Source organism: Geospiza fortis, unplaced genomic scaffold (assembly GCF_000277835.1).
Source record: "Geospiza fortis unplaced genomic scaffold, GeoFor_1.0 scaffold408, whole genome shotgun sequence".
NCBI classification, from domain to species: domain Eukaryota; kingdom Metazoa; phylum Chordata; class Aves; order Passeriformes; family Thraupidae; genus Geospiza; species Geospiza fortis.
Window position 1 is genome coordinate 5182758 of NW_005054330.1, and position 14308 is coordinate 5197065.

The 14308-nt window shown below is 49.5% G+C and overlaps 1 protein-coding gene across 1 annotated transcript in view; it reads left to right on the top strand.

The window, feature by feature from the left end:
- TBX5 (T-box transcription factor 5) overlaps window positions 1–14308 on the top strand; it is a 35974-nt gene that overhangs the window by 7496 nt on the left and 14170 nt on the right. The window contains exons 5-6 of the mRNA XM_031057491.1: window positions 528–680; window positions 8890–8981. Of these exons, the coding sequence (XP_030913351.1) occupies window positions 528–680; window positions 8890–8981 (245 nt within the window). The remainder of the gene's footprint in view (window positions 1–527; window positions 681–8889; window positions 8982–14308) is intronic.

Here is a 14308-nt window from a genome sequence, read left to right on the forward strand (position 1 = left end):
CCGGTACGGAGCAGGCCCCGCTCTTTATCTGGACCCCCCCCCAGCCCCTCCCGGCTCCGCCACCGTCCTGTGCGGGTGGCTGGCGGGAGGGATGTCCCTAAACCCCCAAATCCCCCCAGCTCTCTTCTCTCGCCCTTTCTTCGCTCTTTATCCCCCTGGGATGGGATGGGGGTGTTGAGATGCCCTCATCAGGTGTTGGGGGAGCATCTCTGGCCCCTCAGGGGTTTGTGTGTGAGGAGCAGGTGAGGAAGAACCTTTGACAGCACCTCCCGGCCCTGCTGGGCTCCCGGGCGAGTTTCTGGAGAGATCCGTGTCCCTACCCCAGCACCTCCCTCTGCCCTTCGAAGGGGCTCCTGAAAGGGGCAAACATTTTGGGGAAGGGGCTCCTGAAAAGGGCAAACATTTTGGGGAAGGGGCTGCGGGTTCCTGTTGGTGTGCGTCCTTCTCCTCCTGCCCTGGAAGGGGGATGCGCCGTGCTGTGCCCCCTCCATTCCCACGGCATGTCCTCTCCTTCTCCCCCTGCCCAGATCATCCTGAACTCCATGCACAAGTACCAGCCCCGGCTTCACATCGTGAAAGCGGACGAGAACAACGGCTTCGGCTCCAAGAACACCGCCTTCTGCACCCACGTCTTCCCGGAGACTGCCTTCATCGCCGTCACCTCCTACCAAAACCACAAGGTGAGGGGCTGGGCCGGCCCCCGCCCCGCAAACCGCATCCCGCTCCTTGCCTCTTCCTGAGACACTCAGCCCCTCTTCCCTCCCTGCTTCTTCTTTCACTTCCTCTTTTTCTTTTCCTCTTCTTTCCTTCTCCTTTTTCCTCTCCTTTCCCCTTCTCCGCTTCCTTGTCCCCTTCCTTTTCTTCTCCTTGTCCCTTCTTGTCCTACTCTCCCCTCCCTGCCCTTTTCCTTTCCTTCCTTCTCCTTTCTCTTCCCCTTTCTTTCCTCTCCCCGTCCCCTTCCTTTTCCTCCCCTTGTCCTCCTGTCCTTTCTCCTTTTCCTTTCCTTCCTTCTCCTTTCTCTTCCTCTTTCCTTCCTCTCCTTGTCCCCTTGTCCTTTCTCCTCATCCTTTCCTCTCCCTCGCCCATTTTCCTCCTCCCTTCCCCTTTCCTCTCTCCCATCCCACCCCATCCCCTCTGTTATTCCTGGCCGCACAAAGCATCCAAAGCCAGGCTCGGGACGAGCCGGGGAGGGGGGAATGAGCTCACCAGGATGCTTTGCTCACACGGAGACGACCAACCGAGGAAGTTTGCTTTATCTTCCCCCCCTCGCCGTGGGTCAAAGGCTCCTAATCTGGAGGAGGGAGCCGGGCGCTCCCCTCGCGGCCGGGCGCTGATAACCCGGCTGCCCACGGCGGGCTGCGGGCTCGGCAGCCGGGAGGCCCGGGCAGGAAAGGGAGGCTCAGCCCCGGGATCAGGCAAACAAAGCACGAGAATAACGGGATGGGTTTGCCTTCTGCTGGGTTGGGTGGAATTACGGTTTTCTTGGTGCTGTCGCTGCTCCCATTCCTTCCCTGCTTGGGTTTGGGCTTCCCCACCCAGCAGGGAGGAGGAGGAGGAAGGCTGAGTGTTGAAGGCAGGGTGGTTCTCCGCAGATGAATCTTTCACCAACTGTCCCTCACCACAGCCCCATGAAAACTCAATTTCTTTCAGCAAAAAAGCAAATTCCTCTCCTAATCACATAAAAGGCACTTATTATAAACTTGTACGTACAGGCAGGTAGGATGGCTCCTTTGTACCCGATAGAATAATTGTTTCTCAAACAGAGAAAAGTCATTTAGCACCCCAAAGAAATCCTGGATGCTTTCCTGGAAATGCAGGTTCCTAAAGCTGTGTGAAATGATTGCATTTCCTCCATCATCAGCTGACCAGCAAGCTGCAGAGAGCAGAGCTGGGCTGGAGAAGAAAGAGTATTTCACCATAACTAGGGAGAAAGGAAAATACTTCCCTGCCCTTTAAAATAGGAGCTGCTGGCATGGTTGGGACAAGCAAACCCAATCCAAATTGAGTCCTTGCCAAATTATGCCTTAAATTATAACTCCACTGTGGATGCTATAAAATCAAGTTTAACTTCTGCTTGATGGATTTGCAGAAAGAATATAATATTAATAGAAGTGGGAGTTAATAAAACAGGACACACTGCCTGCTTTAAAGGCATTTCCCGAGCACAAAACAGACGTGAATGGAGCTGCTCTCCTTTGAAGAAAAATGGGGCTGGTTTATAGGAAAAGAAATGATCATGCAAATAAAACTAAAGCAAAGCAGGAACATGTAAGTACAGTAGTCTGGGAAAACTGCCATGCTAGGAGGAGCAGGAATATTTGATTGTAAATCAGCAACATCTGTGTGATAAGAAATGACATCTGTGTATCTGACACAGGCAGGAATCCCCACAGAAACACCAGGACACATTTTACACACCCCTGACACGTTTTACAGGCTCTGACATCCCTCTGCCCCCTGACACACACATTCCTCCCTGTGCTGCTTCGAGTCAGGGGGGGAACAGGGGAAGAGTGGCTGGAGCCCCAAGATAAAATCCCAACTGGGAAAGATAGAGCCATAAAAATAAACCAGGGGATGATCTTCCCTAAAAGGCATCTCCCTGCAGGGAAGGGAATAAAAGTTGGAGCTCACCCCAGTGAAGCCAGGGAATGATATTGGGGGTGATGCAAATGCCAAGGAGAAACATCTCCCAGCTGAGGTGGGTGAGTTGGGGTCTTTTCCACCAGCTGAAACCTGAGCTCAGCTTTCACAGCTGAGGTTGCTTGGAAAACCAGATTTTGCTCTTGTAACACATGCTGCATTCCCCCTCCCGTAAAGGATGGCAACCCCCTACATGTGGGGTATCCCCAGCTCTTGCTGATTTTTTTTCCCATTTTTCTCTCTCACCTGTAGCTTATCCCTCATGCAATCTTTCCCATCCACCCCATCTGACATATTTTACACAGAGTTTTAAACACCCATGTATTTTACACAAAATTCATCCCTGCATGGGGTTTAGGTTTCAAGAGCTCTGTTAGAGCTGAATTCTATTACAGAATGAATTGTGTGACTCACCCCAAAATGCATTTGAGTCCATGCTTACACAGCTTATAGAAATACCTGCCTGCTTCCAGATAGGTCAATTTATTTCAAGAGCACAGCTGCAATCCCAATGTAGGGCTTGTGCTTATTTCCCCTGATATTTTAGACAGCCTGAAAAGATATTTAAGCACCCTGGGATCTCCCTCTCCTCAGCCCTACTCCCCAAAAAGAGGCTTAAGCTATGAAGAGAATTTTGGTGAAGTTTTCAGGGTGGTTGTCAGCAGCTCCATTGGTCACCTCCCCCCTCTCTGCTACCCTTAAAAACACCCCAGAAATACTGAGGTGTTAAAAAAGGTCACATGCACATTTCATTTCCTTGCCCTTTACACAATGGGTGCTTGCAATCAGGTTGATTCCCAAATATTAACTTTCCCTGCACTTAAGCACCATTTTGCTGTAGCTTAAATCATTGTGTTACTGGCTGATATTTATTAGGTATGAGCTCTCTGCTTAGGACCAGGAAATGAACCTAATAGACAGAAATAATTAAGGTTCTCCCCTCACGAGGGTTCTTTCAAAAGCAAGAATTCACAACAATTATTCTCATTAATTTTTACAACCTACTTTCCCCCTTAGCTGGGCTTGGGCTTTATATTGGTTCCCCCCCTCAGGATATCCGGTTTTATGCTGATTTTCTTTCCCCCACCCTAAGTTATTTAACATTCTTGGTAGCCAAAATTCTTTTAAGGAAATGTTAGCCCCAGCTAGGATGTTCCAGGCACCCAGAAATGCTGCGTTCACCAAGGAGGGGCAGGGCAGGGCTGAAGACTGGATTCACTGCCAGGTATCTGTTGGGATTTCTGAATACAGAGGTTCATCCTTCCTCTGAAAAGGGGAGGAAAAAGAGGGAAGAGAAGAAAAAGACCCAGTGCTAAAGTCATGCTGGTGAGTCAGCTGGTGCTCCACTCAGGGAGTTCTGGAGAGCTGCCTGTCCCCTCTGAGCATGTGGCTTCTTGTCACTGTCCTTGAGGGCTGGAGGTGGGCAGGTCCTTGGGTGTGTTTTCTCCTCCTCAGAGCTCCATTTTCCCTGTCTCAGGTTGCAGGTGGCCACCTCCACCCCTTCAGCAGAGGCCACCACTGTGGTGGCCTGGCTGGCATCTCATGGCATTCCCCTGCGCAGTCCCCAGGCTCTCCCTGCCCTGCCTGGGCTCATGGTCCCTGCGTTTCTCCATCTGGCTGCCAAGAGGGGACAGCCCCTCTCCTTACCCAGGGCAGACTCTTCTCCAAAGAGGGGTCCCCCAAGTGCTGGGAGAGACAGAGATCCCTGGGGCTAAGCAAGGTGACACTAAGTAGCTCCTCTTCATCACCAGCCCTGGTGGCTTCTGTGCAGCCCTGGGGCACCTGAGGATGGCAGGGAGCTGCTGCTCTGGGGCACCTGAGGATGGCAGGGAGCTGCTGCTCTCTCCCTGACCCTCTCTGGGGCTCCTCATGATCCTTACTGCTGTTCCAGGCCTTGCTGGGACAGTGCTTCCTTCCAGGGGTCTCATGCCCTTCACAACTCTGGCTGAACCAGCCTTGTCTCCTTCTGTCCCCAGTCCTGTCCCTGCTCCCTGCCAGCCCTGGGATGGGGTGCTCAGCCAGCCCTGAGCCCCTGGACCCTTTTGGTCCTCAAAGCAGCCCCTCTCCTCAAGCTTGGCCAAGGCTCCCTCTGGATCTGGCATCCATCCTGCCTGCAGATTCACCTCCTAACCCCAGAACTCTGTGCCAGGTCTCTGTTCCCATCCTTGGTCCCCGTGTCCCAGTTCAGGCAGCAGGCTCCTCAGTGAGCCCCTGTGTCTCACCCCAGCACCTCCCATTTCCTTCACTGCTTTGGGTTCAGCATCTTCTCCCCTCTGCCAGCAACTCCCCCCTCCTGGGGCTCTGAGTGCCAGCTCCCCATCCAGCTCCTCTGCCTGGCCCAGGTGTCCCTGGGCTCAGCAGCCACCTTGTCTGCAGCTGTTTCTCTCCTTCCCACTCCTCCTCCATCCTGCCTTGGTCCCCACCTGGGCCATGTGAGAGCCTGGCAGAGAAGTCTCTGTGCTCTGCAGCTCCTGTGGCTCCCAGCACTGCCAGCTCCAGCCCTGGCACAGCTGCTCCAGGTCCCTCTGTGCCACCCTGAGCAGGACCATGGGCACCTGCAGGCCAGGGAGAACTGGATCCCACGGAGAGGGGAGCTCCATGAGTGCTCTGCACATCTCAAGGGTGATCACCTGCACCTTCTCATCACTAAATGGTGATTTTTTCCCCCCTCCAATCAGTTTTAAGTTCTCCAAGTAGACCTGAGTGAGAACTCAGAAATTCAGGATCCACATTCCTTGCAGAACATTCCTTTTCTAGAATGCCCAACCTTTCTTAGTTTCAGGAGAGCCCAAAAAGATCAGGGTGAAGTGTTTTCCCTTAGCTTAAGTGCTTAAAAAAAAGAAGTTGCAAGCAAAATACGTAAATAAAATAAAGCCCAGAGCACCTGGTGTGGAGTACATCCCCCCTGACAAAGTTTTAACTTAGTTCCAACTTCTAAAGTGAGAAACAATTGAGGAAAAATATTAAGTTCTTGATAAAAAATACTACAAAATGGTAGTTTTGATTTTGGCCATAATGCTATTCATGAGCCCTTAGGCACAAATCCCATATAAATGCATGTCTGTGGAAAAGGAAAAAGAAGTAAAGCATCTTTCCTCGACCTAACTCCATGCAAAGCTAGATTTTGTCGTGCTGGAGCTAAGGATGCTGTTGGGAAGGTCTCAGCAGAGGAGCTTTGTGGCCAATTAGCCCAGAGAAAGGAGTGCAGGGGAGCAGCCCAGGGATTCCTTTGGGATTCCCAATTCCACTGGGAACTGTCACTTCCCATTAAAGTGAAGGTGAAGCCATAGGTCAGACAAGCCCTGAAAAGTGGAAATCTGGGAGGCTTCACCCTGCAAAGCTCTGGTCTCCAAGGGTCTGTGGCAGCTTCAGAACCAGTGAAACTTTGCTGTCAGTAACAAATACACAAACAAAGCCCTTCAGTTTTATTGAACCTGTGCTGTACAATTCTGCCCTGGGCACTCTGTCTTAATGACCTCGCAGGACGTTGTATTTTGTTTTATTTTTCATGAGGTAATTGTCATTTGACTTTCTGACAGCTTTTCTCCCCCCCTGCCCCCCCGTGAGTTATAGTCAATTAAACTCAGTTTTGCTGTGGCAAAGCTGATCCAGAAGAAGGTTATTTCCACCCTTGAGTTTGCTTTTCCACCTCTGGAATAGTTTGGAAGTCAGGCAAAAAAAGTGGCCAAATGAAATATCTTCCACAGGTTGTTTGCTAAAGCAGGGATTCACCAGCTTTTTCTCTGTTTTTTAGTTTGTTGTGTACGGTTTTGTTAAATCTGGCTTGGGCTCTCCTGGCTTTGTGGTGGCTGATGCCATGAGGTGTCACATGGGGAAACTTTGTTCTGGGAGCTCCAATCCACCTGAAACACACCAAAGGTCTGAGAATTAATTCTAAACCTGTAGTCCCTGGGTTTTAGATGCCTTCAATCCAGCAGATCCTTAATTTTAAGCAGGCTGAAGTTGGCTGTGATTCTCTTGGGGCTTTTGGCCACCAGCATCAACACCTTTCCTTGTAAGTGTGTTCCTGGTGTGGGTTAGGGAATTTCTCTTCTCCTAAACCACCAGATTTGCAATATTGAGGTCCCATTTTGATATTTTGGCTGCTATTTTGTGGGTCATTAAAAGCTTGAAGAATCAAACGGGGCATTCAACTGAGGGGCTTAAACGAGGGGCTGGAGCACTGCTGGCTCATCCTCCAGTGACCAGAGTGCACTGGGGACCTGTGAAGGCACTGCCACCCACCCCAGAGCCCTCTGGCAGTCCCGATGTCCCTCCCTTGATTCCAGCAGGGAGCTGAGGCTCCCAGTGCAGGCGCCTTGGTTAAAATGCCTTCGGTCAGGTTGGGATGAATCCGGCCCTTTGTGCCTTTGTGTGCTGGTGCCAATCCTGTAAATCCTCACTCACTGAAGGACTTCACTTATGTGAGCAAATATTGCCATTGGGGTCGGCAAGGGAGGACAACTCCTACATTTACAGGGCTTCAGGAACATTCAAAATGTTGAATAATGCCTATTATTCATTGTAGAAGAGTCACCACCTTCAAACCGATAGGCAGTTGCTTTGCAAAATACACAGCTGGTTGTGTAATAATTCAGGGCTTTTAATTACAAAATGCACCTCTGTTTTATTGCTAGAGAATGGCTCAACTGGCAAATTGACCCCAAAAGATTGTTTGTTTACCCTTCTCTTTGAAATCTGGAATGAGGGACAAAAAAAAAAAAAAGTGCCAAAAGTGCCAAGGGCTTGTTTATGTGCTGAAGTATGGTCCTGATTTAATGGGAATGCCTGTGGAGATAAGTGTAAGTGTGGTGGGGGGCTCTGGGAGGAGTTGGGGCTGAATGAGGCAAAAAATGGCAAATAAACAAGTGGTCCTTGGAAAAAAATATGCAAAAAGACAAGAAAAGAGCAAAATAATCTGGTTGTGCATACACCTGGCGAGGTTTGCTATTGACACTGGGCGAGCCAGATTTTCCTCTCCGGATTTTGGCAGGGAGGTGGGCCTGGTTGTTTGTGCTTGACTCTGTGAGCATGAACCTCTCTCTGTTCTCCCTCCCTTGATCCTGAGCTCTTTCCTTCCCCTTGGCCAGCTCTCAATGGGAAGGAAGGATGGGGTTTCCATAAAACGTGGTGAGAGTGTGAAGCTCTCCAGTGCAAAATGGGGTTGTCTTTCCTCCTGGGCAAGGGTCTCTCCTGAGTCCTTGCTGAGAGCTCAGACTGCCAGGCAGGCATGGAGAAAAGAGGGAAAAAAAGGGAAATTTCCCCTCTTCTGCCCAAATTTTGGGGCTTTGCAGCAATATCACACCTGGTCCAGGCTCAGTCCTCTTCTGCCAAGGCACCAAAGCTTTTGAATCAGATTTGGCATGACAGAGGGAGTTTTTACAAAATCCACAGGGCAGCTGAGGGTGTTGCTAGTCCACAATGAATATTGTCTTAAATGACAAGCCCTGCTAACCAAAACCCTCAGGAAAAGTAGTGCAGGAGGGATTGAACCTCTTGGAGCAGCACAGTCCTTGGGTAAGGGCATGGTCTGTCTAGAAGCTGCTTTAAATGTTAAATTTAGATGTTTTAAGAGGACCAAAGTTGAGACTGAGGGGATTAATCTGGCTAAACTTTAGACTCTCAGTTAGAGCAAACTGGAAGTGATGGGGAGACAAAAATTCCTCCTGGGTTGATGGTCACAGGTGAAGTTGCCCTCAAAGTAATTTAGGCAATGAGTCTATGCAGTGCTCCCAGCTGTGGGGCAGGACAGCAGATGCAGAGCACCTGGAGCACATTCAGCTGGTCTGAAACATCCAAAGGGTGAGATTCACTGGGCTGGGAGAGAGGGTGTAGGGTCTGAGAGGGGAGGTTTTGGTCTTGCCTGTGCATTGATGAGAAAATACTTGTTGGGATTTGTTCAGACCCAACTTCCATCCCTGGTCCTCTGAGCAGTGAAGCCCTTTCTGTCCCAATAGCCAAATGAAACTCTCAGAAAGCAGATTTTCTCCAGAGAAAAATGTGTGTGAGCAGTCCCACATGTTAGTTATGGGACAAGGCTGGGAGAAGCAAGAGGCTGTTGACAGGAGATATTTTTCCTGTGGAACATTCCAGGGAAAGGCCCATCTGGAGTGGTCAGTGCCTGAGCTGAGGGATGACTGGAGTTCCTGCAAGCTGTACTTTCCCTCCCATCCCACCTGCCTTGTGTTTAATAACCACTGTCCCCTCTGTCCCTGGCATGACCCTGCTGTGTTTCCTCCCTTTCAGATCACCCAGCTGAAGATTGAGAACAACCCCTTTGCCAAAGGCTTCCGTGGCAGTGACGACATGGAGCTCCACAGGATGTCCAGGATGCAGAGGTAACGTGTGCCACCCTCATGGGGACCCTCCCAGGGTCACCAGAGCCACCTGGGCTTTGCTTGGCACATCCTTGACCCAGGACATGGTGTCACTCCCTGCCTTGGCATCTGCTTGGGTGTTCTACATCAGGTTGCTGAAATATTCCCAGGACATGGGGCCAAAATCCTGGACCTTCTGCTCCCAGGGGAATTCCTTAAGTGCTGGGTGGCAGAGGCAGGAGCTCACCTGTAGGATGCTGTCTTGGCCACGGGGACTTTGCATTTCTTTCAGACACATCCCCATCCAGAACAACCTTTAGTTCTGTACTAAACTCTCCTCTCTGAGGCTGCACGTGGACTTAGACCCATTAAAAACTTGGAGTAGCTCTGGCCACCAGAGAGTTCCTTTCTCCCAGGTGACAGTGCTTTCAAGACAAAGCTCCCAGCCTTGTTTTGGGAGTAGGGTTTTTAAGCCTACTCCAGCTGCCTCTGGAGGTGGTGGTGGAGAGTCCTGTGCTCTGCTGTTGCTTTGGAGGGGCTTTGGCAGGAGGGGAGTGTTTGCCTGCTCGGTTCTGGATGTGCAGAGCAGGAGCAGAGGTGTGGTGGTTTCAGGTTGAAGAAGGAAATGTTAGAAAATATTGGGATCTCCAGGGCCAGGTGGCTGAGGAGGCCTTTTAGAATCTCGGGTCTGGCTGCAAGTACTTAAGCTGAAAAGCAAGCCTAAATCTTGTTTGAAAATCCTGTTTAATGTCCTTTTCTAAATGTCAGGCCCTGCTGGTAATTAACTTCGTGCTTTTCCCTTCACTTGGAACTTTCTCCTTGTGTCAAGCTGCTTCCTGGTGCAAATGTTTTGCAGGAATGGTGCCATACCCACGATCCTAACTAAGACAGATGGAGATTCTCAATAGAGCATTTTCCAGGAGGGGAGGAGCCACTCAGATCCTTTATTCTCTGGCTGCTGCTGGAGGGACCTGCTTTGGGACCTTCTGATGGGAGGGTTTTTCCCACTGCCCACCCAGGAGCCAGCTGTAGGTGGTCACTTCTGCTTGTTGTAGTTGATGATGTGAGCGTGGCTCTCCATAGCCAGGAAAATTGTGCTGTCAGGCACCAAATAATTCTTGCAATCCTGAAAACACACCTGGAACGCACCCAAACTGGGCAAACGTCCTCCTGTGTACAAACATGTTCATACTCAGCCCCAGAAAAGCCAAGATAGATGTATAAAAAAGGTATAGGCAGAACTTAATCTGCTGCATCGAAATCCTCTCCGTGGGCTCCTGAATGTGCCCTGTGTTCCCTGCCTGCCCTTTCCAACAGATCCTGGCAGGATCTGTCAATATTTATTTATTTATGGTGGCACTACCCCTTGAAATAGCTCCCCCCACCCCGTGCCAGTCTCCCAGCTTCTACTGGAACTTGAGTGATGATGTGTTCTCCTCCCTGCCAATATTCTTTTTGCTGCCAAACCACCCTTTCATTACAGCCACTGGAAAGATTTGAAGGTTTGGATTCAAGGGGGGGGTTTTTTGGAGCAGGAGGGAGGAGGTGGAACAGGGAGGACTCTTAGGAAGGGCTCAGTGCCATATGAAGAGCATGGCATCAAGCCACGCTGAGCCCGTGCTAAAAATTGATTGGCATTTTTATGCAGGGGCTGCGGTCGCTGATGCAGGGAACAGAAACACTTGGAATATATAAATACACCCACTCAGGCCTGGCAGGGCTGGAAGGGTTAAAATCCTTGCCTTTACTGGATCATTTCTGATGTTCATTTTAATAACTTAGCAGAGGAACGGCTGTGTGCCTTTACAAAGGTGGCATTTTTTTTTAAGGGAGGGCAGGATAAGATGATTATAGTAAAATAAAGACCCATTCAAGCTTGCAAATATGTGCCCACCTTTGTGGGTTTTTTATGTAGATATATGAATATATTCAAAATTATATATGAAAATATATAAAACCATATATAAAATCAGTTATATATATAAATAAATTGTAGCTATAAAAAATAGGTTGTGTCTATGAGATAAAGAACCATTCAGGATTGAGAATGTTGCAGAACTATGCCCTGCCTTTTGTGGGTTTATATAGATTTAACATATAAATATATATTAAAATGTAATTAAATAAATATGTTACATATTTTAATATATAAATGTATGTTTATGACATTGTTTCCCAGTGATGGACCAGTCAGTCTATCCTGGATTTAGGGGAATTATGCCCATTTATGCCCTTGAAGAATATGGTGGGATGCATGTCTAGTGCTGTTCCTTCATTATAAAAAAGTATCTGGAAACCCCCACATTTTTATAACAGTTCAGAGCCTTTTGTACCAGAAACTGCTGACCTGACATTCACCATGGCTTTGGGTCCATCCCTCTCCATGGCTTTCTCCTTTCCAGGGCCTCCCATATTGGTTTTTTCCTCTTATTTCCCAGAAAGATGGCAATAAGTCTGTCCAGGTAGAACTTCACTCAGGAGTGGTATGAAGACTTTCAGCAGCAGAGGATTGCACTAAAAAAGAGGAGCCACGAGCTCCAGAGAGATCCAAATTCCGGTGAATGTTCATTTTCCTCCCACTGCCTTTCTTTCCTGAAGCACAAGAGGTGCCTTCAGCAGCCTCCTTGGTAGGATGGACCCTCTGGGAAGAGGAGGTTTTTCAAAGCTTTCAATTTTCTGAGCATGAAATTGAGTTTTTTATTTTATTGATTATGGAAAAACACCCCAAAACATTAAAAAGGAAGGAAAATGCATAGAGGGATGTGAGTTTTACTGCATGCGTGGGTCTGGAGCACTGTGAAGGAGCAATTCTGGTCAACCCTGTAACCAATTCTTGCTGCTCATCTCCAGCTCCCATTGTCTGTGGTGGTTCTTATGGGGGCTGAGGAGCTTCTGGTAGTCTGGTTATTTTGTAATTTAAATAATTTTGTAAATTAATGCAGTTCAACCCTTGAAAGTTCTGTTGGGAAGGTTTTAAGGGGGATGATGATGCCATGAAATGGTGGCTCCCTGGATGGGTACTCTGAGCCCTTGAAAAGTGACAAAAAAATCCAGAATGCTGCACATGACAGGGAGGAGTGACAGCACAGTCTGACATTGTGGCTGTGTTTTCTCTGTCAGGGATCACGAGCCAGTTTGCTGCCTTTGGCATTGATCCACAGCAATCTTCTTGGCTCCAAAGGAATTATTCCAGAGATTCCCATGTGTCATAGAGAGCAGAAACAGGGCCAGGCACTGAGGACACAAAATCAGCTCCATGAGTCAGAGCCAGTGTGACAGAGATGACAGTGCATTTTGGGGTGCCAGCAGAAGAAATGGATGAGCTCTGGTGCTCCCTGGCTTTCCAACATCCTGTTGGACTGGTGGGCACCAGGCTGACTCGAGCATATCAGTCTTGGTCTGCTGCAAACCACCTCATTCTTCTTGTGTCCTCTCGCTGCATCTTTAATCCACTTCCATTTCCCAGGTTCTGTCACTGAACTCTCCCAGGGGTCACCCTCTGTCTGAAATGTTTTCAGTGTGAGATTTGGCATTATAACTTCTGCTGGGGAGGGGATGCTTTCCTCCAGCACACATCCCCCAGGAAATATTCCTGGTCCTGGTTGAAGTGTGTTCTGCAGAATTTGACAGAATTCAGATGAAATGCAAAGGGAAGCTGGGCAGACCTGCCTTATTCACAGCTTTTTTGAAGTGAGAAAGCCACTCAAGAAACGCAGGGTAGCTGCAGTTTCTGTCACTGACCTTCCTCTGGGGATCTCAGCAGCAGGGTTTGATCAGCAGCAGCTCAGCCCAGCATGAAGGGGTGAGGTGCTGCCTCTGGCCCACATCCATTCTCCAGCTCCTCTTGTGTTCCTCTTACTCCAGCATCTTTCTTTGGAGAAATTTATCTTTTTATTTCTGCTAATGAAAGCTCTTGGTCTCTACCTGGTTCTTTCCATTGCTGGTTCTTGGGTTGGTTGCAGAGATGGCTTTGGGCTGCACTGCTCAGAGGAGTTGCTAACAGACCACAGGATCACCATGGAATGGTTTGGGTTGAAGGGACCTTAAAGATCATCTCATCCCACCCCCTGCCATGGTCAGGGACACCTTCCACATCCTAGGTGGCTCCAAGCCCTGCCCAGCCTGGCTTTGGACACTTCCAGGGGCACCCGCCGCTTCTCTGGGCACCCTGTGCCAGGGCCTGCCCACCCTCACAGGGGTGGATTTTTTTCAAATATCCCATCTAAACCTATTCTGTCAATGTGAAGCCATTTCCCCTTTTCCTGTCACTCCAGGCCTTTGTAAACAGTCTGTCTCCAGCTCTCTTTAGGTCACCCTGGAACCTTCTCTTTTCCAGAGACATTTTGCAATCTCAGCTCTTCCAGCAGAGCTGCTCCATCCCTCTGACCATCCTGGTGCCTCCTGGATTTGCCCCAGCAGCTCCAGGTCCTCCCTGTGCTGGGCTCAGGGCTGGGGCAGCTCTGAATGGGGCAGAGCCCTCCCTTGCCCTTCTGCCCCTGATGCTGGGGAGGCAGCCCAGGACATGGGAGGTTTCTGGGCTCTGGGGCACATCCAGCTCTCCCCCACCAGCACCCCCAATCCCTTCTTCCCAGGGCTGCTCCATCATTTCATCCCCAGCCTGGATTGACCCCAGGACTGGCCCAGCACAGCGCCAGCACTTGGCCTTGTTCAGCTGCCTGAGATTCCCATCCCAGCCCAGGGACCTTGGAGCCCCTCAGGTCCTGGCAGGAAGGTCAGGACATTTGCTGTGTTGGAGGAGAATGGGGCACTGAACAGACTCTCATATTCCTCAGTGGATATTTTGATTTGTGCTGCTGCACAACCAGTCTCGGGTGTTACTCTCTGTGGGGCTGCTCCACAGTCCCCACACAGAGAGGGGTTGTGTTTAATCAGAGGCTGAGACTGCAGGAAGTCCTCCGTAATTCCTCTCCTACCATTTCCTTTCCTGCTCTAGTTCATCCCCTTCCAGACAGCCTCTTGAGAGTGGTTCAATTTTATTTCAATATGCTGGAAATCAGCTGAAATGAATGCACACTGACAACTGGGTTTGGTTTGATTTTTTTTTTCCCTGGGAGATGATCTGTTTATTCCAGGCACTTTTTTCCCCACTTCTTCCTTTTGCTGTGTCTGTTATGGCTGACTTCCACTTCTTCCCTCCTCTTGAGCCTCAGCAGGGAGGACCACAATTTGTGGAATTGGTGGCCTGGGAGCTATAAACCCCAAAGCCATTGAGTTGTGTTTGCACATCTGGAATTGGGGGTTGATTCTGTGCTGGGTAGAGGGGACAGCACTGATGGGGTGACAAATATTTGTCCTTTATTGGGACTGCCCAAGGAGGAGTTAAAATC